The sequence below is a fragment of the Trachypithecus francoisi genome, unplaced genomic scaffold (genome assembly GCF_009764315.1).
Source record: "Trachypithecus francoisi isolate TF-2019V2 unplaced genomic scaffold, Tfra_2.0 Lachesis_group15, whole genome shotgun sequence".
NCBI lineage: Eukaryota > Metazoa > Chordata > Mammalia > Primates > Cercopithecidae > Trachypithecus > Trachypithecus francoisi.
The window spans coordinates 2,015,422-2,041,582 of record NW_022681460.1 but is presented as its reverse complement, the minus strand read 5'-3'; the positions used below and the strand labels follow the sequence as shown (position 1 = coordinate 2,041,582).

The following is a 26,161-nucleotide window of genomic DNA, read 5'->3' as shown; positions in this document are numbered from 1 at the left end:
AAGAATATGAAAATACGTATCGAAAACGTGAATCTAGAAAATGTAGAAAAGTAGAGTTAGTGCACAACAGTAGTGATTTTCTTTTCAGCTTAAGGTTGTGAAGTTTTATGCTTTTTCTTTAGTGCCTCTTTTAAAGTATGAGTAGTCACCAGCAAATTTCATCGGATAAAAGAAAAGCTTCAGCTGAATTAAATTTGGAAGAGTTTAATTGAGCAGTAAATGATTCGTGAACAGGGCAACCGCCCAAGCCGGAGTAGGCTCAGAGACTCCAGCACAACCACAGGGTGGAAGAAGATTTGCGGACAGAAAAAGGAAAGTGATGGATGGAAAACACAAGTGAGGCCCAGACCGGCCGGATTGGTTACAGCTCGGAGTCGGCCTCATTTGAACACAGTTTGAACAGTTGGCGACATTGGATTGGCCAAAACTCGGTGACTGGTGCAAGTGTAGGCTACGGTCTGTTGACGCCTCCATTTGTTAACAGTTCACAATGTACACAGAAACCTCTAGGCTGAACTTAAAATAGATAAGGAAGCAGCTTCAGGCTAAACTTGATTTCGTACGACTGATGTGCTCTTAACTGTCACTGGCCGGGACTTCTTTCTCCACTGTGTGGTGGTTAAAGCACGTACCTGTCGTGAGGAAACTGCATCTGTCTTGAATCGTCCAAAAACGGTGCTTGATGTTGTCAGCGTTCCCCACATCAGGGACCTCGCGGGTCCAAGGCCAAGCCCTTGAGGATGACACCCTGACCAGGTCTCAATTTGGAGAGGGATTTATCAAAATAGACTTTGTATACATTTTATAAGCTGCAGGCACTTTATGAATCTCAAAATCAAAGTACCTGAAGAAACTTCCCTAACACTATACTTTTTCTTCTTACGTTTAAACTGCATAGAAAGTTAAAAGTTGGAAAGCCTTGTCTTAAATGTAATGACAGGCATCGGATGCTTAATGGAGCAAGTGGGGTACTTGGGAAACATCTCGCACCCCTTTCTGTGGCTGTAGAACTACGATGGTGGGAGTTGAATTAAATCCCAAGAACGGGCTTGGGGGACGACGTCAGAGCTGTGTTCTACTTGGAATGTCTCTGTGTACTTGTTATGTTCCAGAGGCTCTATTTGGCCCCTGTTATGACCAAACCTCCAAAGCCCTAGGCCCTCTATAGCTCCGTGGTTTCTCCTGGCCCCTGTTATAACCAAACCTCCAAAGCCCTAGGCCCTCTATAGCTCCGTGGTTTCTCCTGGCCCCTGTTATAACCAAACCTCCAAAGCCCTAGGCCCTCTAGCTCCGTGGTTTCTCCTGGCCCCTGTTATGACCAAACCTCCAAAGCCGTAGGCCCTCTAGCTCCGTGGTTTCTCCTGGCCCCTGTTATGACCAAACCTCCAAAGCCCTAGGCCCTCTATAGCTCCGTGGTTTCTCCTGGCCCCTGTTATGACCAAACCTCCAAAGCCCTAGGCCCTCTAGCTCCGTGGTTTCTCCTGGCCCCTGTTATGACCAAACCTCCAAAGCCCTAGGCCCTCTATAGCTCCGTGGTTTCTCCTGGCCCCTGTTATAACCAAACCTCCAAAGCCCTAGGCCCTCTATAGCTCCGTGGTTTCTCCTGGCCCCTGTTATAACCAAACCTCCAAAGCCCTAGGCCCTCTATAGCTCCGTGGTTTCTCCTGGCCCCTGTTATAACCAAACCTCCAAAGCCCTAGGCCCTCTATAGCTCCGTGGTTTCTCCTGGCCCCTGTTATAACCAAACCTCCAAAGCCCTAGGCCCTCTATAGCTCCGTGGTTTCTCCTGGCCCCTGTTATAACCAAACCTCCAAGCCCTAGGCCCTCTATAGCTCCGTGGTTTCTCCTGGCCCCTGTTATAACCAAACCTCCAAAGCCCTAGGCCCTCTATAGCTCCGTGGTTTCTCCTGGACATATTTCACAAGACTCCAGAGTCCCCGCTCTGAACTTCGCTTCACAGCCCCTTCCCTGGACCACACAGCAGCCTCAAGCTGCGCTCCTGGGGCCTCCCACAGCTGGCCGAGACCCACAGAGGGAGCGCTGTGCCACTTTAAAACAGAAATGAGATTGTGCCACTTCTCAGATTCTCCCAGCAGCTTCCAGTTTCCTTTCAGATAAGGCCCACTTGTTTCTGGACTCTAAGGCCCCCTGGGTTTTGGGCCCCCCTCAGTTCCTCAGCCTTGTTCCCTAGGACCATCCTTCCTGCCTCGCTCGACACACCCTGGCATCCTCAGGGCCTCGGGAATGCTGCGCTGCCTGGGATGCGGGGTCTTCGGGGGCCTTCCCTGTGCCCCCAGCACTCTCCCCCCTGTTCCAAATGGCTCACTCCACACCCCCGCGCCTCTGCCTGGCAAGCAGAGGTTAACATGACCCCAGTGCCCCCCCTGCCAGGACAGATGTGGTGGAGGGTAGGGACCTGGTCTGCTCTTTCTGGCCTCATCGTGGCCACGGGGCAGCGGGGAGAGCGCCACAGCTGCTTGGCACACGTTCACCTGGATGCAGGATGCACTCCTGCCTCCACCCCAAGACAGGTCAGGGTTCTTAGCAACATCCAAACCTTCAGCCTCTCACTGAGTGAGACGTGGGCCTCAATTTCTCCCTCAGACACTGACGTGCTGATTCGTTTCACCAGGTGGTCGCGAGGCCGCTGTGTGGTGCCGAGTGTCTCCCTCAGACACTGACGTGCTGATTCGTTTCACCAGGAGGTCGCGAGGCCGCTGTGTGGTGCCGAGTGTCTCCCTCAGACACTGACGTGCTGATTCGTTTCCCCAGGTGGTCGCAAGGCCACGGTGTGGTGCTGAGTGTCAGCTGCATGAGGATGATGTGCACACGGCCCCACGTGTAGATCAGACAGGAATGCTGTGGTCCTGCCTCTGTGAACCCCATCACCCGTGTGACACTCCCTGGACCACACAGCCGGGACATGCTCATTGAAGACTGCTGGAGAAAAATCTGTGCTTGGAATAAAACAGAGAAGCATAGCATTTAATACATGAGCATTTACTACCTAGAAAGAGTAGTCTGCTTTGGCTGGGGATGCAGCGTTGAGATTGCAGTGCTTTTTAACTCTGGCAATGTCAGGATTTGAAGCAGACTTTCCAAATTCAGCAAATGTCAGTGATCCCGAGCTGCCAAGTGTGAGAGCACACGTGTTTACGGGCACGGCTTCGGGGCCCCTCTGCCCTAGGAGTGTCCTCTTTGTTTCTCTGATGCCTTCACGTCAGCAGGGCTGTCCCTCGGCGGCTCATCTTCCCTTCTTTTCTGTACCAGGTTGGTGTGTTTTAAACTGTAAGAATGAGTAGCCATGACATTTTATTTCTAGTTGTTTGTGAAAAGATCAGCCAAATGCAGGCACTGTTATTGGCACCCTCTTTCTCCCTCCCCAGCCAGATGAAAAGAGCTTTTTCTACCAGAAAACAGATGTCCTTTATTTGGTGTGCACACAATGGAACCTTCATCGTAAGTCCCCAGTGATGTTCAGGGTCAGGGAGAAACTACCTAGTACCCGGAGATCCTTCCAGGCACCCAGCTGTGCACAAGAAAGGACCAATCAGACGTTGGGCCGATGCGAATGCCTTTCTTATTTTATTTTATGTATTTATTATTATTATTTTTGAGACAGTGTCTCGCTCTGTCTCCCAGGCTGGAGTGCAGTGGTGCGATCTCAGCTCACTGCAACCTCCGCCTCCCAGGTTCAAGCGATTCTCATGCCTCAGCCTCCCAAGTAGCTGAGATTATAGGCATGTACCACCACGCCTGGCTAATTTTTGTATTTTTAGTAGAGATGGGGTTTCACTATGTTGGCCAGACTGGTCTCAAACTCCTGATCTCAAGTGATCCACCCACCTCAGCCTCCCAAAGTGCTGGGATTACAGGCGTGAGTCACCGCACTCACCGGTGAATGCCTGTTTACAAGTAAAGATAACTTAGAAAATTAGAAACTATTTGCTTTTATGTAGTTTGAAATAGTTTATATTCAATAAAGGGACTTAAAATCCTGCTTCCTAAAATTCATCATAGAGTTAGTCAACGTAAAATTTTGTTAGTGTCAAGGCAAAACTGGATTTAACTCATAGCAAAGGAGAAATTATCAGCGCCTTTCTTACAGATTCCTGGAGGAGAGAAGGAGTCACAAAAACATCTTAGTAACATTATTTCCATTTCTCTCAACCCTTAGAAGCAACAAAAAAGTCTCATTTTCTGTCTATTTTTAACTCTGCAGTTTAAAATGTATTTCTATTACCTTGGGGGAAATGGCGCAAAACTAAAGCACACTCAAACTTTTCTATGATACATTCTTAAAATGTGGAGAAAGTGTGCCTAAAACCCGCAGGGAAGTGCCGCTCCGACAGAGAAACCTCTGCCTTATTCCAGTGAAACTGGGACCCGCAGCAAGTTAGCACCAGATGGAGACTCTTCAGTTCACCTGAATTCCTCTTCTCAGGCTTTTTCTCCCCTCAGGGCACCACACAGGCTTTGAGAGTGCTCAGTTCCTACCTTAAAATTCTGACCAAGTCTTCAAACATCCAACCCCGTGGACTTTCTCCTAACCCACATGTGACAGCCCGGGCATAAGAGTGGAAACGGCATTTTACTGCTGCCTCCCGCAAAGTGACCCTAAGATGCCCAGCAGTTGTTCTCAGCAGACAGGGCACACGTTCCTGGCCCAGACGGAGAGAACCTGTTTCCCCCTAGCTCACCACGCAGGCTCCCAATGGGAGATGAGGACAGTCTTTTCCTAGGTGGCTGACCTGACCCCTCACGTCAGGCCAGCGAAGGCGTTCCTGGGGTCCCTGGCTGGCGAATCAGAGCATGGGCTGATTGCTTGATAGAAATTATTGGACTTCCAAGCCAGAGGAGTTAAACCTGTGAGTGGATACATAGATAATTATGATGGCGTGAATGCCTGTGTGCACACACAACTCCTCAGAAGCATCTGAACAACTTAGAGAAGAAAGCACTTTCGGTATCCATTCTTTGTTCTTCATTTCTCATCTATACCAGTTTCCTAAACATTGGAGCTGAACATAAAACTAAGAGAACCAATTTTTAAGCCACTGCTAGATACTGAAAACCAGATGAATGAGTCTCATTATCCCCAGACACTTCATGCCTGATAAGCTAATAATGTTACTTACCTGTGAAATCTCTGGCCCCCCTCCATACACCTGCTTCCCTCGTGTTCCCTATCCAGACCCTGCAGGCCTCACCTGCCAGGCAATGCACAGACCCCATGATTGTGCCAGTTGTGGTTACTGTTATCCAGTCGTCTCTTCTCTTGATCAGTGAATGAGGAAACCACTCAATTCCACTTTCTCCTGTGTTTGATTTCCTTTAGCGGCAGTACTGAGTATTCCAGGTTATGGGAAGGAAGTGAAAGTTAATTATTATCCAGAGAGGAGGTAACTGAGGGAGCAGCTGGCAACTTGTATTCATTTATATTTAAAAGACAAAGAGAAAAGAAGAAACTACATAAACTTACTAAAAACAGGAATTTTTATACAAAAAAGGTTTTTGTTTCTTAAAATAAGGCTGTTTCATAGAAAGCGCAGAACACATTCATTTTGAAAGAGTGAAAGTCAAAAATGCTTTTAAAGCACCAGAATATTAACCCAGTTCCTGAAAAGTCCCTGGTCCATGGGCTGGGGTCTCAGGGACCAGCCAGTTCAGCCACTTTGTTGACTGGACGGGCTCCAGGATTGAGACGGACCCAGGGCTTTGTAAGGTACAGCACCTTTACCGTGGGGCAAAACCAGGATGGAACCCAGTGCTTGCACAGAAACCTAACGGACGTCAAGAACTCGGATTCTGCAGACGGACCGGAGCACTTGAGTGTACTCGGGCTAAGCTACTCCCTTCCTTGTTTTGCCACACATTGGAAATAAATCGGTGAACTTATTCTGTTTCTACTTTGAGAAGAACAATCTGGTTTTCTTTCTTGAATTGACTTATTCCCCCAGGAACCTGGGCGCAGGACGCTCCCGCACTGTGTGGGCTGGGAGAGGGCCTGGCACGTCTAACCCAGGTGGGCGTGTGTGTGGGCACCTTCCTGCTATGGCTCTGTTGACCTGAGACTTCTGAACTCAGTTCTGCGGGTGGTTGGAGAACTTACTGTGAGTGGAACTGTCCCAAAGTAAAGAGTGACTCTGGGTACATCGCTGAGCCTGCACGCGGCGGTTTTGACGCCAACCTTCCCATGATGCAGTATTCACAGGGGCCGTTAGACCCCACGGTGCAGGCAGCTGAGTGAGAAGAAGGCCGGGGGTGGAGTGTGCTAGAAAGGACCCCCCGGAACACCAGGCTCCTCACACAGGTTCTCAGCAGGCAGCTTCCCCAGGCTGAATCACACACCGCAAAACGCCAGAGCAAAGGGCGGCTTTGCTCTCAAGATGGGCCAGAGGAGTGATAGCAAGGGTCGGCAGGGGCCAGCACCCCTGCGAGGGACGAGGGTCTCTGCAGCCATCGCTGTGCCAGACACAGCTATCATGGGAGAAGCGGAATAGCTCCCTGTGTGCAGCAGTGGGGAAAACCCAGCTGTTCTGGGGTCGTTTGTCTTTGACCTCAAGCCTCGTTGCTCCTCTCATGAATTTGCTAGATCTGGGACATTTCAGGGTGATGAAATTTTCACTTCATGGTACTTTAGTGATTTCTCATGCAGTGAACATTCACTTTAACTTAATGAAAGTTAGTTTTTTCCTTCTGATCGCTTGTAATCTTTCATTTTTATTCATCTTTTTTCCTTCAGAAATAGTTTTGAAGTGCAGTCATTGCTGAGCAGTAACAAGCATTATTCCAGGTCCTGGGGTGACTGCGACGCGGGAGAAGCAGCCAGGACTGAGCAGGACTGATGTACTATTTCTTGTTTTAGAAGTACATTATGCTTTTCATGTTCAGTTTTTCTTTTGGCATTAAAGAGTCCGGCAGCTTTTACATTATGTTAGTCATGTTTCGTGATGAACATCTATTATTTTCTCATTTGAAATAGTGTGTTGCTTTATCTCATTTGGGGAAATATGATTAAATTAACAGCCAAAAAAATCCCCTTGGGTATATCCCTATTACCACACCAAATATAAGCATAATTCTTTCTTAAAGCTGTTCAGTACTGAGGATTATCTAAAATGCCTTTTCTCCCAGACAATAATATTCTTCTTCCTCAACACCATATTACTCTCAGAATCTCTGGAGGCCAGTGGAGGACTGAGAATTCATAGAGAGCAGCCCCGGCAGGCAGGTGCCCGAGGTGTCATGGGTCCCAGCCTCACCTGCCCCGGCGCCTGCCTCCTCACCCTGGACAAGTTCTCCTGGATAGCTGGCCTAGCAGGGCTTCTGCCTGCGTGTTCCTGAGCCTGTGCCCTGGAGGTATTTTCAGCCCTCCAGGTTGTTTTTCTCATTTCCTTTCCTGGTTAGTCCTGCAGCTGGGGAGGTCAGCCTTCTGTAGACCAGGAGGCCCATCCCAGGGAGTCGAGGTCGGGTGGGCTGGGCAGCTTTGGAAGCACCACGGCCAGCAGCCTCTGCAGCCTCAGGTCCTCTGCCTTTCTGAGGGGTTCCATGAGATTGTTACTTCTTTCTTGGAAAGTAGCATTTGCCCTGTGGCCGTGAGGCTTTTTTCTATAGATTTTGATCTCCTTTTTCAGTTGTGTGCAAAGGGACTAAGGCAGACCTTTTTTCACTCTCAGAACCGCCCGGTGAAGGCTGCACATTTGTTTTCTGACATGTGTGTTGAATGAAGTAGAAGCCAGCATGACTGGAGTCCTGCTGTTGGCACCTCACGTGCGCTTCAATAGCAATCACACAAAACTCCAGTGTCACAAAGAAACGTAGGAAAACCAGGGTGTCCCTAACTGCATAAACATGCTGGTCTCCGAATGACCCGGCTGCTGTCCACACCACAGCCACGTAGTCCACGCCAATGTGCCCTCGACCCAGGGTGGTCCACGCCAATGTGCCCTCAACCCAGGGGCCTGAGAAGCACGTGTGGCACTGCCTTTCCCCACAGCACCCTCAGCCTGTCCTGTCCCCCAAGGAGTCCCAAGACAGCCTTTCTCATCTCAGACAATTCTTCCTCCGAGGGCCATGGGGAAGGCAGGGGAGGGGCTGTCCTCAGTCCACTCGGCTTCCTGCCTGGGCTCTGCAGCTCTCCACATCTTCTACTTACTGAGTGGGCTCCTGAGATTTTCTTTGGAGGGGCCGTCTAAAACTTTTCTTAGTAAAAAACGGAATCTAAATTGGACAGAAGGTGTGTGGTGTAGACTCCCTTCCTGCTGTGGTGAGGACGGTCGGAGCAGACGTTCTAATGCCCGAGGTGCTCTCCAGGCTCAGAAGTCACCATGGGGCATCCGCAGCCCCAGCATAGCCCCAGGGAGGGGCAGCCGCCCCTGGCAGGGAGTCTCAGTGCACGGCGTGGCGCAGTGGGGACGCCGTCCTTCCAGGGCCAGTGCCTGGCTTCTGGCTTCTATTTTCCCCTCAGTATCTTTCTCTTCTTTCTACTGAATTCTGGAAGAGCTTTCTTTAGAAAAACTTAACAAAATGTAAATGGTGACAAGCTCCGTTTGTCACCTCTCCCATGGCTATTTACACACAGATAGACCCAGTTGGAATTGGCAGATTTTGCTCCCTGCTCTCTACTGCCTACTTGTGAAGCTCTTAAACCCGCCGTTCTCATCGGGGAAAGAAGAGTGGGGCTTCTACCTCTTGCATTTGCTTATTGATCCAGCAAGCGTGTATTGCGCGGCTGAGTGGCTTCTCTATGCCGAAAGGGCATCCAGAGCGAGGAGACCCACGTTGTCCATGCCGCCCTGGGCCTAAGGACACGGGATGCTGCCTGTGTCCAGCTGTGACTGGGGCAGTCGCACCGGGAGCAGTCTCAGGAGGAAAGACCCCAGAGAAAGTGGACAGCTTCTTTCAAACGTTATCTTGAATTTGGGGTGGGACGAGTGTCACAGGCATGGAGCTCAGAGGAGAGTGGTGTTGAGGGAAGGATGGAGGGGAAAGGCACACTGCAGAATGTTGGGTTCCCTGATCCCAGAATCCATACACAGTCAGCTCTGGGCTCCAAAGCTATGAGCACTAAACCCTGCTGCTGACTGTTCGCGCCGATGCCTTGGTGTGGACAAGTCCCAGGAGACAGGCCTTGCGGATGCTGACTCTTCACGCTGAGGCCATGGTGTGAAAAAGTCCCCAGGAGACCGGCGTTGCGGACCTCCTGCTCTTTGCCCTACTGCCTCCTTCTACTCTGAGAAGCGAGGTGGCTCTGGATGGGTGGGCGTGGTGGTGAATCACAGGCCCTGGCCTCGTTTGCCAGGATGGCCAGCCTCATGTGCTCCCAGCGTGTACTCCGTATGTCCCGTGTCCCTAAGCACCCAGTGCCTCTGCTGTCACGCTTGCTGGGTGAGTGACACCGCCCACCTCTGAGTGCAGTTCTGAAGATCAGTGAGACACTAATGCCTGTGAATTTTAGTCGCACATAATAATTCAAACAATACAGGAATTAATAATAACTATGGCTCAAAATCAATAGACACAGCGCAATGTGTTTGTGTTTAAACTAGCTCATTAAGATTAAGGTAGCCCAAAATACTCATTTCCAAACACTAAAACAACATTTCCCTGTATTTTAGAGGAAAATCTGTTGTGCTTTATGAGTTAACTGTGAAAACATACACGTTTTTCAGGTTGCCCGGGTGCCAAAAAGCATGAGTTTCTGACCAGTATTCTGGACGCGCTGTCCACGGACATGGTCCACGCTGTCTCCGACCCCTCCTCCTCGTCAGGCAGGTATGCTGTGTTCGCTGCGGGACAATGAGTTGGTGGGGTCCCAGAATTCCGGGGAATCTGGAAAGTCTGAACATTACATATTGGCGACCTTCTCAGCTTATTTGGACACAGTAGGGCCTTAAAAAGGAGCCCTCTGCAAACACAGGAAGTTGCTTAGCAGGTTTTTCTTATAGCATGACTAAATCACTGAAGGCACTCCCTTGGGGTCCGTGGTCCTGAGCCGTGACTCCTGGGCCTCCATGGGATAGTGGGCTCTGACCCTGGCCCTGTTGGTGGGGAGTAGGGCAGGCAGAGCACCTCGGGCAGGGGGAGCACCTCCTGCAGAGGGCTCTGTGCTTTGAAATTGCACTTTAGAGTTATCCATTGGATTTTAAATACTTTGAATGACAACGTTTAATTTGAAGTTCTCAAAGTGTGATTATGTTTATTGCAGTAAAATGTACAGCACATACATTTGCCATCCTAACTACTTTCAGGCGTATGATTCGGTTGTGTCAAAGACTTTCACACTGCTCAAAATAGGATTTTTGGAACCCTGGAAATGTTCCCTGAGTACGTTGTAGACATTCTCGCACTCCTGCACCTGGGGCCTGGAGCACGGTGTAGTGGACTTCAGTGAATTTCCCATCACTCCTGTTTTCCACCCTCTGTAGATCAGCCTCGGGAGAGTGGAGAACCCCAGGTTTTACTGCGATGGCATCTCAAGCATCGGATATTCCCCCTGAACTAGCAATAGTTTATCTGTTTCTTTCAAATAAATTTTTAATGGAGATTTTCACTTTTTTCTAACTTTAGAATGTTGGCCTTTCTCCCCAGAGCCCTGTCACCCAAACCCTTGATGATCTCAGCCACTTTAGATGAATTTTTTGGTCTCCTGAACTAAAAGCCTCTCCTCTCACTGTCTCTCTGCTAAAGAAGACTTAAGGAAATAAAAAGGCAATGCTAACAGAAAATGTCATGAATGTGTAGGAAATTAAATGTAATGGAGCAGGCTGGGCACGGGGGCTCACGCCTGGAATCCAAGCACTTTGGCAGGCCAGGGCGGGTGGATCACCTGAGGTCAGGAGTTTGAGACGAGCCTGGCCAACATGGTGAAAACCCATCCATACTAAAAACACAAAACTTAGCCCAGCATGGTGGCAGGCACCTGTAGTCCCAGCTACTCGGGACACTGAGGCAGGAGAATCACTTGAACCTGGGAGGCAGAGATTGCAGTAAGCCAAGACCACACCATTGCACTTCAGCCAGGGCAACAAGAGCAAAACTCTGTCTCAAAAAAAAAAAAAAGAAAAGAAATTTAATAGAGTCAAACTTTATGTAAATTTCAACTTTACATCTTCTATCTTGGAAAGATTGATTTTGCAAACTAAACTAAACTGCAAACTAAAAACAAAGGCAATAAATGAATTGCTAACTAAACTAAATTGCAAACTAAACTAAATGCAAACTAAAAGTGAAGGCAGTAAATGGATTGCTATCTGAAAAACTCCTTTGAAAATTTGAGAAATTGGCAGTGGTGTTGGAGTTCATGGTGTTCTCATACCTGGAAATGCGCAGCTCATCCAAACAGGCAGAATCCAGAGGCCAGCACCTCCAGGGGGGCCTGCCCGTGCACACACACACACACACCCTCCATCTCAACGAGAAGGTGCATTTCTGCCATTTGGTGCACTTTTAAAGATCTGACTCCCATCCAGACCTTCTAGAAGAGTTTTACTTATTTATGCCATAAAATATTGAACCTATCGTAATCCAAGGAAAGCTATCTAGTTCCAACTTAAAATGTTTTTGATTTGCATCGTCCGGTATACCTATGACATAAAGGATGTGTAAAAGAATTAAAGTTACAGGGCTAGAAAAGCTCAGGGTTCTGGTGTATCGGGTGGGTATAGCTGCATGTGCTGACTTGCCAGTCCTGTGCACACAGAAGCCAGGATAAGGGGGCTTTTGTCCTTCAGGAACAGGCCAAATGCATATTTGCTGGGCACAAATTCACCGCATCATTTGCTATTTTGAATCCAACCTGAAAAATCTTTGCTAAAAGTGTTCTTCTAAATTATTTCTTGAAATTGTTATATCTGATTACCAATGCTGCAGGCTTAGACACCAGGACCATGAGAACTACAAGCAGGGGTTGTGGGTTTGATGGAAGGACAGTGGCGAGAAAGGGGCAGCTGAGGGGTTTCAGTGTCCTGACAGCGTCTGTGTTCCTGCCAGGCTCTCGGAACCCGACCCCAGCCACACCCTAGAGGAGCGCGTGGTGCACTGGTACTTCAGACTCCTCGACAAAAACTCCAGTGGAGACATCGGCAAAAAGGAAATCAAACCTTTCAAGAGGTTCCTTCGCAAAAAATCAAAGCCCAAAAAATGCGTGAAGAAGTTTGTTGAATACTGTGATGTGAATAATGACAAATCCATCTCGGTACAAGAACTGATGGGCTGCCTGGGTGTGGCTAAAGAGGACGGCAAAGCAGACACCAAGAAGCGCCACAGTAAGAGGCTTCCCACCCCCCACCCTGGGCCGTGGTCAGGCCCTGAGGCCTGGGAGGTCACTTCTCACAAGCACAAATACAGATTGTGTTTATGGCCTGGGGGTGCAAAAAAATCAAATATGCTGTTTAATTGTAGGTCATCTGTTTGTAGGAATAATAATGATAATGGATGACTCATGTCATGCCACTTGCCCAGGAGAGCTCAGGCTCAAAGGGCATGAACTCCGTGTTGCTTTGCAATGAGCCTTTTCACTGTTCACCATGGTTAGTTTCCCCCAGAATGGATTGTCTTCTGGTATTTGAGGTGCAAGCCTGGGAACCATTGGAATAACTCACCAACCCTGTACCTGAGCTCCAACAATATGTTCAGGCCAGTTCACGAGGTGTAAAATCATTGCTGAGGCCCAGACCAGTCATTCCAATGCTTATAGCAGTTTTACCAATTGAAAATACTTTTTTTTTTTGTGGGCCTGGCCTACCCAACCAACCGTGACAGGAAGCAAGAGAATCCTGTGATGGCCAGAGCCCAAGTGTCCTCAGGAGGCAGGCCAGGAAAACCCAGGTCTGACTTTTCAACTCAGAGACAGCACTGTGAGACGCACGCATGCCTTAGATTCCACTGCACGCATGTGTGCTAGATACTCCTGCATGTGTGTGCTGGATCCCACTTCATGTGTGTGCTAGATCTCCCTGAACATGTGTGCCAGATCTCCCTTCACATGTGTGCTAGATACTTCTGCACATGTGTGTCAGATCCCCTGTGTGTGTGCTAGATCCCTTGCACATGTGTGTCCTGGATCCCCTGCACATGTGTGCTAGATCCCCCTGCACATGTGTGTGCTAGTTCCCCTGCGTGTGTGCTAGATCCCTTGCACATGTGTCCTAGATCCCCTGCACGTGTGCTAGATACCCCTGCACGTATGTGCTTGATTGCCTCACACGTGTGTGAGATCCCCCTGCACGTGTGTGTGCTAAATCCCACTGCACGTGTGCCAGATTCCCCTTCATGTGTGTGCTGGATCTCCCTGCCCACTTGTGCTAGATTCCACTGCACATATGTGCTCCATCCCTTGTATGTGTGTGTAGATTCCCCCATATGTATGTGCTAGATCCTGCTGTACATGTGTACTGGATTCCACCGCACGTGTGTGCTGGATCTCGTTCCACATGTGCATTAGATCTCACTGTCCTTGGGGATCTCTGTTTCCTGATTTGTATAATACTTGCTGGGTAGTGCTAGCAGAGACCTCTCAAATTCCTGTCATTTATGACTCTTTTATTTGTTGTCAACTTTGGTAACAAATGTGGAAGAGAAGGAGGTCTGCTTCACCATGGTCTTTAAAATCCTCCTGGCAAGGTGTGGTGGCTCACACCTGTAATCCCAGCACTTTGGGAGGCTGAGGCGGGTGGATCACCTGAGGTCAGGAGTTCAAAACAAGCCTGCCAGCATAGTGAAACCCCATCTCTACTAAAAGTATAAAATTTAGCTAGGCATAGTGGCTCATACCTGTAATCCCAGCTACTGCAGAGTCCGAGGCACGATTGCTTAAATCAGGGAGGCAGAGGTTGCAGTGAGCCAAGATCATGCCACTGTATTCCAGCCTGGGTGACAGAGTGAGACTCCGTGTTAAAAAGAGAGAGAGGAAAAAAAACCCTCCTGTGTTTGAAGCTCAGCTGTGAGACAGGGGCCCTTTGATCTAACCTGGACCGAGGGTTCCTGGAGGAAGCAGTGACCATTGTCTGCCTCCTCTTCTCGGTGTCCTAGTGCTTGTCACGACAGTCACTCAGTGCTATTCAACCAAATTAGGGACAGCCTAGATCTGTGTCATGGTGAAGCACTTCCTACTAATTTCTCTGTGAAAAGTCAGCTCTGAAAAATTAAGCTTTATTTTGAAGCTTTCTGTGTAGGGTTTTTGTGGTTAATGCACATCCTGCCACCCTGACGATGTATTCACAGGAGAGTGGATGGCTGTACCTATGGCCAACTCCCTTTGCTCTGTGTGCAGGAGGCTGCCCTCTATGCTGGCCCAGTCATCTGATGAGGTCAGAGAGAATCCTCAGTTATGTTCTGTCTCCATCAAGGACTCTTTGGCAAGTGTGGGAGGAGTTCGCCTCTAACATGACAAAAAAGAAAAGAAATCACTCTGGGCTGATCAACTCTGATGCATGAAGGCAGCAAATGCCCACTCACCACTGTGGGAAGAGGGGCACTAAACGTGCTGCCACAGTCTGGCAAGGCTCATGATTCAATATCCAATCCCACTTCATGGCTCAAGACCTCATTTCATTTTCACAGCCATCCTGGGGGGGACGAGGTCACAGACAGATGCTGCCATCCCTGACACTTGCAGACAAGGACACACAGGCACTGCAGTCATCAGCACTTTGATCTGAGTCTTCCTCAGCAGTGCTGCATATGCAGCAAGGGCAGTGCTGTTGGAAATTGCCCACTGTGCTGGGCTGCACTTCCTGTTAGGGCTCCTTCACCCACACCGGCGTACACCTGCAACCCTGCAGGCATTTGGATGGATAACCAAGAATGCCCATTCTCAATAATGCCCATTCTCAATAGTGATTTTGTCCTTGCTTTTCCCTTTTTCTGTATTCAGCACCTGCCCATTGGGTTTCCTGGGAACTTCTCTCTTACTGCCACCCGATACTGCTTTTGGCTTCTTGGACTGGGACTGTGTCTTAGTCCACCTTGTGCTTCTGTAACAGAACATCATGGATAGGGTAACTTACGAACACAAATATATTAGCTCATGGGTCTAGAGGCTGGGCAGTCCAAGATTGTGGAATCAGCATCTGGTGAGGGCCTTTGTGCTGTGTCATCCCCAAATGGAAGGGCGAAGAGAGGGTGAGAAAGAGAGAGAAAGCAAGGAGGGCCAAACACGTTCTTTCCTAGGAGCTCACTCCCAAGATAATGGCGTACACCTGTTCATGAGGGCAGAGTCCTCAAAATGCAGACCTCTTAAACCTCCCAACGCCTCTGCATTAGGGATTGAGTTTCCAGCACATGAACTTTGGGCTCGCCTTCAGACCATAACAAGCTGCTTTCTTCACTTTTTTCTCTTATTTTGGTCCCTGCTCAGGATCCCAAAAGACAAATGGTATATTGCTCTTTGAGACTTAAAACCTACCAGCAGGGTCCACATGGGAGGCCTGGGGGAGTGATGGGGAGATGGAGAGCAGGTAACAGCCAGATTAGCAACTGGAGCCAGGGAACCATGGTGTCCCTCACCCCTGATGATTCCACATAGGGAAGATGAACACCCATTCAGTGATTCACGAAGGGAACTGCTCACATTCTGCTGTTGCCCCATCCGCACGTGATGAGTGACACCTTGTGGCACCTGGGGGTTTCCTGTGTAGCTCCTCCTCCATTATGGAAGCCAGTCTCTGCATTTCTGTAGAAGGCTAATTTTTATGGTTATAGTGAGAAAATTAAGGATGGACAGAGCCAAGTGTAGATCTATTTTTGACCTTTTAATCTTCCATTCCTGGGTGGTGCAGGCTGGTCTTTTCTTTGCAAGGACTCCTTACTGTTAGCCTTTGTCAGGTGGCTTGAGTAGCACCCAAAACTTAAGCCACATATGGCCTCTGCCCTCCTCAGCCTGGTGCTACAGGTTCATGTGGTTCATGGTCCTTGCTGGGGCAGATTCCTGTCTACTAATTTCTTCAGTTAAACTGAAGTAAATGTAGACTCTTTGTGAGAGGGTGGGTGAGTTCTGGTTTGTGAGGGGTGGGTGAGTTCCAGTTTGTGAGGAGGGTGGGTGAGTTCCAGTTTGTGAGTGGGGTGGGTGAGTTCCAGTTTGTGAGGAGGGTGGATGAGTTCCGGTTTGTGAGGGGGGTGGGTGAGTTCAGTTTGTGAAGGGGGTGGGTGAGTTCCAGTTTGTAAGGGGGGTGGGTGAGTTCTGGTTTGTGAGGGGTGGGTGAATTCCAGTTTATGAGGGGGATGGGTGAGTTCCAGCAATTGGTGGGTTTTCAAGTAGAATAATTGGGCCCAGAGCTGTGATTATGGTGACAGAATTTTGAAAATTTCGGGATCAAATGATTTCAAGATAGATCCACAGCAGTTAAGAAGATGGTTTCCTGGAGGCCCTGCTCCTATGCTACCCTTCCAGAGGAACCCATAGCTCCCCGCATCCTGCACCACCTGCAGGACACAGCTCAGACTGCATGTGTGTGTGGTGTGTGTATAAATATGGGGTGTGTGTGTATATGTGTGTGGGGGGTGGTTTGTGTGTGTGTGGTATGCAGTGTGCAGGATGTGTGCGTGGTGTGTATGTAAGGTGTGTGGTGTGTAAACACTAGCATTGGCGTTCTGGGCTGGATCAAGGTCTATTAGGGCAAATGTCTGGCATTCATCTATGTGTCCTACTATTTTAAAATATAGTATATTGATAGGAAATTTGAGGTGTCATTTGGCAAACAGATCAGGAGACAATTAAAAGATAATTTGTTACTCACAGATCCGAAGGAGACGAGGCCATGCTGTGCTGTGGGAGGCTACATAGGAGACACCAGTGTCAGCCAAGAGACAGAGGAAGTGAGGGACTGGGCCTGAGCCCTTATCATGATTTCCCAGGCAGGCTTGCCTGTAAATGAGGTGGCCAGGTTATAGGCTGGGTGAGGATGAAGGTTATAGGCTGGGTGACGATGAAGGTTGTAGGCTGGGTGAGGGTAGAAGTTGTAGGTTCGGTGAGGGTGGAGGTTATAGGGTGGGTGAGGGAGGACGTTGTAGGTTGGGTAAGGGCGGAGGTTGTAGGTTGGGTGAGGGTGGAGGTTATTGGCTGGTTGAGGGTGGAGGTTGTAGTATGGGTGAGGGTAGAGGTTGTAGGTTGGGTAGGGGTAGAGGTTGGAGGTTGGGTGAGGTTGGAGGTTGGGTGAGGGTGAAGGTTGTTTGCTGGTTGAGGGTGCAGGTTATAATATGGGTGAAGGTAGAGGTTGTATGGTGAGTGAGGGTGGAGGTTGTAGACTGGGTGAGGGTAAAGGTCGTAGCTTAGATGAGGGTGCAGGTTGTAGGTTAGGTGAGGGTAAAGCTTGTTTGCTGATTGAGGTTGGAGGTTATAATATGGGTGAGGGTGGAAGTTTAGCTTGGATGAGGGTGGAGGTTGTAGGTTGGGTGAGGGTGGAGGTTATAGTATGGATGAGGTGGAGGTTGTATGGTCAGTGAAGGTGGTGGTTGTAGGCTGGGTAAGGGCAGAGGTTGTAGCCTGAATGAGGGTGGAGGTTGTAGGCTGGATGAGGGTGTTGGTTGTTGTCTGGGTGAGGGTGGAGGTTGTAGGTTGGGTGAGGATAGAGGTTGTTGGCTGGGTGAGGGTAGAGGTTGTAGGTTGGGTGAGGATAGAGGTTGTTGGCTGTGTGAGGGTGGAGGTTGTAGGTTGAGTGAGGGTAGAGTTTGTAGGTTGAGTGAGGGTGGGTGTTATAGGGTTAGTGAGGTTGTAGATTATAGGCTGGGTGAGGGTGGAGGTTGTTGGCTGGGTGAGGGTGGAGGTTGTAGGCTGGATGAGGGTGTTGGCTGTTGTCTGGGTGAGGGTGGAGGTTGTAGGTTGGGTGAGGATAGAGTTTGCAGGTTGAGTGAGGGTGGGTGTTATAGGGTTAGTGAGGTTGTAGATTATAGGCTGGATGAGGGTGGAGGTTGTTGTCTGGGTGAGGGTGGAGGTTGTAGGTTGGGTGAGGATAGAGGTTGTTGGCTGGGTGAGGGTGGAGGTTGTAGGTTGAGTGAGGGTAGAGTTTGTAGGTTGAGTGAGGGTGGGTGTTATAGGGTTAGTGAGGTTGTAGATTATAGGCTGGGTGAGGGTGGAGGTTGTTGTCTGAATGAGGGTAGAGGTTGTTGGCTGGATGAGGGTGGAGGTTGTAGGTTGAGTGAGGGTAGAGTTTGTAGGTTGAGTGAGGGTGGGTGTTATAGGGTTAGTGAGGTTGTAGATTATAGGCTGGGTGAGGGTGGAGGTTGTTGGCTGAGTGAGGGTGGAGGTTGTTGGCTGGGTGAGAGTGGAGGTTGTAGGTCGGCCTGAATAGGAAAGGTTGCTCCTCGCTGTCTCTGGGGATGGGCTAACTCAGAGGGCAGCCTCTTCCGCATAAGCAAGGTTTAGATGTCAAAGCATTAGATAAAGGAAGTGAAAGTCATGGTTAATACACCCACTCTCCAAGGAACTGGCCCATGGATTGGGTTCTGATAGAAGGATATGGGTCCCTCATGAGCAAGCTAAATCCCCTAGACAGTCTCTTTGGAAGGTGGCAGCAGCATACAGACAACTGTTGTGAGCCGCATATCCTGATGTGGAAAGGTTGTCAGTTCCTTCTAGGACGGGTCCATGTTGCTGTCTGCTAAGGCTGAGCAGGACCCTGGTGTTGAAGGATACATGGAGTTCTCAGTAGCTCTGGGAGAAAACCCTGGGAGGAAATGTTTTTTCCTTGCATCTATTGATAGACTGAAATGAAGGTGACCTTTATGAGTCATGACCTTCCTTGGGTCATGCTTCACGCAAGTGACTACAGAATCGCAATGGCTTAGGACCCAAGCGTTTCCTTCTGGTTTACATAGCATAAAGGCTGTGGGTTGCCACCATGCTGCCCTGGGTGGGAATGCAGGTTCAGCACAGGTCAGCACAGGTCTTGGGGAGATGTGGCAGAGAAGTGTGAGAGGCTGAGCCACTCGCACAGCCACAGGGGAGGTGGATGCTCAGAGATGGAACCTCTCAGACTCCCACATTCCAAAGGCTCAAGCCACAGTGTGGGGCAGGGAAGGGGCATGGATGGGCTGGAGTGCTTAGACCCTGGCAAGGAAGAATAGATGGATGGTGGAGCACAACGTGATCTCTTCTGATGCCATCATCTTAGGTGAAAAGTTTAAGTTGCTGCAGAAGTTTGAGTTATCTTCTTTGGATCCCTCTGAATAATCTGATATGTCTCAGTTTTATTGTCTTCTTAGTAATCAAGAAGAAAGCATATGATCGCGCCTAGCAAAATAAACTGCAATTTGGCAAAAGAGGCAATTTGGTCATGGTCAAAAATGAACATTGTGGTCTCGGATACATATTTAGCTGATTTTGCAGCCCTTTCATTTTCCTTACGGAATTTTTCTTTTTCTGACTTAAAAAAATTCATTATCAGTCATATGTTTTCTACCCTGTATAGTTTGTAGTAGCAAAAAGTCAGAAAAACCTTAAGATCCAGGAAGAAATTAGCGAGAACATTCTAACCACAGTGCTACTAAGTTTTTTTGTTTCTTGTATGTTTGCTCACTACTGAACAGCGCACTTTTTATTCTAAAAAATATGAGAAATCAGCCAGGCGCAGTGGCTCACGCCTGTAATCCCTGCACTTTGGGAGGCCGAGGCCATGAGATCAGGAGTTCGAGATGATTCTGGCCAACATGGTGAAACCCTGTCTCAAGTAAAAATACAATAATTAATTAGGCGTGGTGGTGTGAGCCTGTAATCCCAGCTATTCGGGAGGCTGAGGCAGGAGAATTGCTTGAAGCTGAGAGTCGGAGGTTGCAGTGAACCGAGATCGCGCCATTGCACTTCAGTCTGGGTGGCAGAGTGAGACCCCATCCTCCCCGGCAAAAAAAAAAAAAAAGAATATTAACTTTTTAAAATTAACCTCCAGCATATCCCAGGATTTTTATATGCCTCCAGCATAGCCCAGGAGCCTCTGGCTGCTTCTCTGAGTGAGACCGTTGGAAGGATGGGTGGACAGGGCAGAGCACACCCTGCCTCCAGCATAGCCCAGTTATAAAACTTACAAAGTTATAAAACTTCTTTTTATAACTTTAATCTACAGCTACTTCCTTTTATAACTTTACAGCTACTTCTAACTCCAAGGGAGAATTCTATTAATCAGCAAACAATCGAACAAAAAACTGGCAATTGGTGAATAGCCAAAATGGCTCAGAATAGATTCAAAGTATCACTCTAATAGTATTTAAATTTGAACCGTTGGCTGAAAGGCCTGTTTTTTTCCTGTAAAGTAATCATTTCAGTCAAGACAAGTAGATGAGCAGCAATATTCATTTGGGCACTTAGACCATTAAAACCAGCTATTTAAAAAAATCATAGATTTAGCCAGTGCTTAATGTTTTTGCAATTTACCTAATATGCTTGTTTTGCACCTTTTCACACTGTGTTTCTACTTGCGTTATGGCAAAGGGGAGACAGTTTGAAAATAGAACAATTTTGCTCTTTACTCCATGTTTTTTATTGAGTGGATGGAAATCAACAGTTAATCAAGGAATATGGAAAGAAGGATGCTTCCCTCATCTGTTGATTCATTTGAAGACTATTGACCAAGTGCTTTCTGCTCTAGACATTGACAGAATAACAGTAAACACACAGAAATGTGTGTCTCTTTTGGGATTACACTTTGGTATGGAAGTGAGTCATCAGATAAATAGGAAACCCCACAGCATGATAGGGGTTACTTGTGGAGGAGGCAGAAGGGTCAGGAGGGCTGGAACGTTAGATGGGGACAGGGAGGAGGCCCTGCAAAGTGAGATTGACTGGAGACTGGAGGAGCAGAGGAGAACCAAGGGTCGGGATTTGCTCCCAGATGAGATGAGAAAGGTAGGAGAAAAGAGGCATGATCATGACTCCAAAAGTTTGCCCTGAGCAGCTCAAGAATGGGGTCACTGTGTCCTGAGAATGGAATATGTCAGAAAGTAGGTTTGCAAGGGAAGATAATGAGTCCGGCTGGGTCCTGTTTCTTTTGAGCTGCCTATTGAATGAAAATCCACATGGAGATAATGAAGTTGGATCTGATAATCTGGACTGAGGAGAGAAAGAGGTCCATGCTGAAGATGACAGCAATTTGTATCCTTGGAGCTGTCAGGAAATAGAGTATTTAAAACCCTGAGACCAACTGAGCCCACTAGTGAGTGGGGGAAAGTGGGAAAGGGATGTGGATGCTGAAGCCCCTAGGGGGGCGTCCCAGAGGTTTCCATGGAGACACAGGTGCGGAAGCTGAGCTGAGAGCAGGAAGGAGACTTTCCAGGGAAGCTCCGCTGTGCAGGGGCCGTGAAGCCAGGAGACAGCACAGCTCCCTCCGGCTTTGACTCTACTCGAAGCTTTGGAAAAAACTATTTTGAGCCAAACACTTTCATTTCTCCGGGTTTTAATATAGAAGCAAAAGACTTCAAAGAGCCCTAGTTGGGGCATTGCTGATGGCTTCGCTCCCGGCACCCCAGGGACGTGAACCCCCTCCTTCTGGGGAAAGGTTGAGAAACATCTAGAATTCAGTTCTCCAGAGAAGGTGGATTTACCTTAGAGTTTGGGGTAAAGTAAAACATTCTTCTAAGGCTGGACTAGAGAATCTGTGTTGTTAGAAAGTACTTAACATAGTAACTTTCATAATCCACTACTCATAATTTATGTGCAATGCATGTATAGTTAGCTCTTCTGTGGATTCAAGCAAACTTGCATCAAAAATTCTCAGAGAACAAAAAAGATACAAATAAAAAACAATGTAGTATATAGCAACTATTTACACAGCGTTAACATTGCACTAAGCATTATAAGTAGTCTATAGATTATTTAAAGTACATAGGAGGATGTGTTTATATTATATTAAAATATTACACCATACTATATAAGAAACTTGAGAATTGCAGGATTTGGGTTTGCGGGGCTCCTGGAGCCAATCCCTTCTGGATGCTGAGGAATGACTGTATGTATTTTTTTCATGTAAATGAGTTTGCCAATTGATAACACCTTCCTAAAGTGATGTGGACTCCTTCCTGAAATTATGTTGAACCTTTCATTAAATAATGAGTCTCTGATTTTTAATAATATATATTTTTTTCCTGCTAGCCCCCAGAGGTAATACTGAAAGTACGTCTAATAGACAGGTAAGTATGTTTATATTTTACTCTTAACCATTTCCTTTTTTAATTATATACAATAACAATTCAGAGTTATGTAGATTTGCAATGGCCAGTACCTTCCAAGAAAAGAAATAATTCAAGGAAGGCAAGCTTACTGTCTACACCCTGTGAGGACTAAAGCAGTCTTACAGAATTCTATCCAAAATCACCAACTTGTTGACTGAAAACGTTTCTTACTTGAACTTTCAATTATTAAGAAAAATTTCTGAGTTCCCTTGTTTGGTAGTTTTTTTTTTTTTTTTTTTTTTTTTAAGAGAAGGGGTTTTGCCATGTTGCCCAGGCTAGTCTCGAACTCATAGGCTCAAGCAGTCCACCTGGGATTACAGGTGTGAGTCACTGTGCCCGGCTGAATTTTTTCAAGCAGTTGTCTGAGTGTTTGTAATTTGGTTCCTGCGTTTTGTCAGGGAGGTTGCAGGAACAGGAGGCATCCTTCATACACGGGTGAATTTCTGTTTCTTTTTGGGGTCCCAGCAAGACAAGCGTTGGGCTCCAAAAGGGACTTTCGGCTCCTGCTGTGTGTTCACAAACATGTGTTTGTGTTTCTGGTTCTCCCTCTCAATTTGCAAGTAAAGGATGCCATGGTGGTGTCCTCCAGCACCCAAAGCCACAACCTATCACATGTCAAGAACATTTTCCAGCAGATAAACATGAGTGGGTTCATGTCTCTCTCCTTCAAAACCAGGGCAAAATCCTCACTTCTTTGCTACCACGAGTCAATTTGTGATTTATTTTGCCTGCACCTGTTTGATGTCAGGTTGACATTTCCTGAGGCAAGCCCCTGTATTTGTTGTGGGTTTAAGTGGAGGCAGCCAGCACACACCTTGGATGTAATTTAAAACCATTTCATGAGGAAAGATGTGTGATACGTTTTCCTTTGTTTAGCAAATGTTTATGGTTTTAACTTTAAATCTCACCGCAAATCACTTACACTTTAAAACAGGGCTGGTCTGAAAGTAATTACCCTCCTGAGTGCCAAGACCTCCAGAAGTTGTTTTCATTCGAGAACGGCAGTCACTGTACTCATGCGCTCCACGCATCTTAAATGAACTCAGTTCAAAAGCACACGCCTCCTGCTTCAGCTCTTTTTTTCCAAAGAGAGAAACGGAAGCAGTTTCCCCTCCTTTTCTAGTGGACGCGCGGACCTCCAGGCCTTTCATTTTGTGGCTATTTCTGCAAACTATGATACTGGGATTGATCCTAACGGGCAAGCTAGTTGTGGCTCCTACCGGCCGTGGCCATTGAAGGTCACCATGTTTCTTTGAAGCATCTCAAATAATAACATGGTGCCAGCCAGCCAGGGTTTCCCTATGTGCATGACCCAGACAGGAACTATCAAAAGAAGGGATCACAGGAGGGTGCATGATGCTAACGTAGAATCCAAAGGAGCTATTTCCTGATCTCTTCAGCTTCCACTGCAACTCCAGAGTAGTCAGAGCTGTTATTAAATAAGTTAAGATGTTAGTCCACCTTCTCCTCCAGCCATCCTGGCCATCTTTAATGACTGGTAAAATACTTTGACGGGTTGTCTTTATGCACAGCGAATTTAAACCTCAAGTTTAGTGTTGGAGATGGGTTTGTCTTCTTACCTCTTCAGATCTTTATCAAGGGGAATAAAAGCCAACTCAGAAACCTCCGAAACTTTAGAATTTAATTACTTAAATAATAAAACAGAAGAATAGATCAACATTTGTAAGAATTGGCCCTCTCGGAAAACTGAGTCTAGGAGATTGTATATTACTTTTCTTTTTCATTCTAAATTACTTTTAATTGAAAGTCAAGGTGCTGAGTTACCGTTGTTTATCATTATAATCAGCAAACTTTTTAAGTTGGATTTCTTCTTAAAGAGGTAAATAGTGAACAAAAGAGATAAAAAGGAAAATTAAGAATCAACTATGCCTTTATCAAATTTGAAGCATAAGTTATATTATTAAAATTATTTTTGTATAATCAAGGTGATAAGACATTCTGGAAACCATTTAATGTATTGAGTACTTAAAATATTTACAGTGGATGTTACTTTTTTGAAATGATATATTTTCCCCAATATTTCTATCATGTCAAGGAAGGAAAGTGTTAAAAAGTTACCAGTGTCCAAAATGTCTTCCTCGTTTCTCATTCATCCTTACCCCTCACACGACCTGCCCAGCCCTCTTTGGTTCAGTTCATTCCTGGAAGCCCCTTTGTCTTCTCAGACGAGTGACACACACCTCTGAATATAATGTCTCTTTTTTGTCTTCTCTTTTCAGCCCAGGAAACAAGGATAAATGGCTCCCACAGCAAAGGCAGTTCCTAGACACGTGGGAAATTCCCTCACCAACGAGCAATTAAGAAAACAAAAACAGAAACACATAGTATTTGCACTTTGTACTTTAAATGTAAATTCACTTTGTAGAAATGAGATATTTAAACAGACTGTTTTAATCTGTGAAAATGGAGAGCTGGCTTCAGAAAATTAATCACATACAATGTATGTGTCCTCTTTTGACCTTGAAAATCTGTATGTGGTGGAGATGTATTTGAATGCATTTAGGCTTAATTTCTTCGCCTTCCACGTGTTAACAGTAGAGCTCTAGGCACTCTGGTTGCAATCCTATGGCTTCCCTAACCCCTGCAGTCACTTCCAGATGGCTGTGCTTACAGCATTGCGGAATCATGTTGGAAGCTCCACATTTCCATGGAAGGTTGTGATGTACGGTTGACCCTTCAGGCAGTTAACATGCACGGGCTGGTTTGTTTCTTGGGATTTTCTGTTAGTTTGTCCTGTTTTGCTTTCCAGAGATCTTGCTCGTACAATGAATCACGCAACCACTAAAGCTATCCGGTTAAGTACAGGTAGTTCCCCTGGAGGAAATACTATTTCCAAACTGTCTTTGGTGTGATACTTTGGCTCAAAGGATGTTTGCTTTTCCCTTTTAAGCTTCTGTTGGAGTTTTGCCCTGGGGCTTGAGCGAGTCCCGGAGAGTCGTTCCGTTGGTGGGAGGCTGCCTAGGAGGGGCCCATCCTTCCAAAATGTAAATCCAGTCACGGTGTGACCGAGCTGGCTAACAGGCTTGTCTGCCTGGTTTTTCCCCTACATGATCCTCCTACCTGGTCCACCCCAGGGCTACCGGAAGGTAAAGTCTTCACCTGAACCAATTATGAGCAATCTCCTTACTGAAGGCACAGCTGGATCCATGGTGCCTCCAGGGCTGGTGTTGGCAGCCGGGGAGAAGTGCCTGTGGGTCCCCACGGTTCCTTTCTACTTTTCTGAATGCATCAAGGGTACAAGAACTTGCCAATGGGAAATTCATCTGGGTGGCACTGGCAGAGAAGGATAGGATTGGAATGCCCACACGGTGACCAAAGAACTGGCCGGCGTGCACAGCCAGCTGCCCCTCTCAGGCCTGGGCCCGGAGCTCAGAGCCCTCTGTCTGTGAGGAACTGTTTGGAGGATGGTCTGAGAGCGGAAACTTCAATGTGATTCTATCTCGGCTCAGACTGTTGTTTGGAAAAGCATCTTCATGCCCCCAAATCCCCTGACACATGCCTTGTAGAACGATGTTTGTGAGGTTGGGATGCTTGCGGAGCATCGCATAAGGCTTCTTATTTAAACTGTGCAAGGTAAAAATCAAGCCTTTGAAGCCACAGAACCAGCTCAAGTACATGCCAATGTTGTTTAAGAAACAGTTATGATCCTAAACTTTTTGGATAATCTTTTATATTTCTGACCTTTGAATTTAATCATTTTTCTTAGATTAAAATAAAGTATGCTATTAAAACTATGTTAGTCTTTTTTTTTCCAACTAAATGCAGACTTTGATAATTGCTTAATTGTACAGGTGTCGACTGTACAGGAGGGAAAGGTGAGGGCTCTGGGCTGAAAGAATTGGAATCCTGGCTGTGTCCCTGCATGGGGTGTGACTTTAGACATGACCCCCCAGTTCCCCCTCTGGGATGCGGGGATGCTGGTGGCATGCATGAACCTCCTCCTTCCACACATGGGAAGAGAATTATGTGAGTTGTTAACGTA

At 47.3% G+C, this 26,161-nt stretch overlaps 1 protein-coding gene across 3 annotated transcripts in view; it reads left to right on the top strand.

Annotated features, from left to right (window-relative positions):
• SMOC2 (SPARC related modular calcium binding 2) overlaps positions 1–25,913 on the top strand; it is a 222,244-nt gene extending 196,331 nt beyond the window's left edge. For 2 of the 3 annotated variants that reach the window (XM_033234195.1, XM_033234196.1), the window contains exons 10-13: positions 9,675–9,777; positions 11,995–12,269; positions 22,079–22,116; positions 24,399–25,913. In XM_033234195.1, the coding sequence (XP_033090086.1) occupies positions 9,675–9,777; positions 11,995–12,269; positions 22,079–22,116; positions 24,399–24,416 (434 nt within the window). In that variant the 3' untranslated portion in view covers positions 24,417–25,913. Of the gene's footprint in view, positions 1–9,674; positions 9,778–11,994; positions 12,270–12,765; positions 12,832–22,078; positions 22,117–24,398 lie in introns of all 3 variants that reach the window. The other variant, XR_004442684.1, reaches the window with a different exon arrangement.
• The last annotated feature ends 248 nt before the right edge of the window (positions 25,914–26,161 follow it).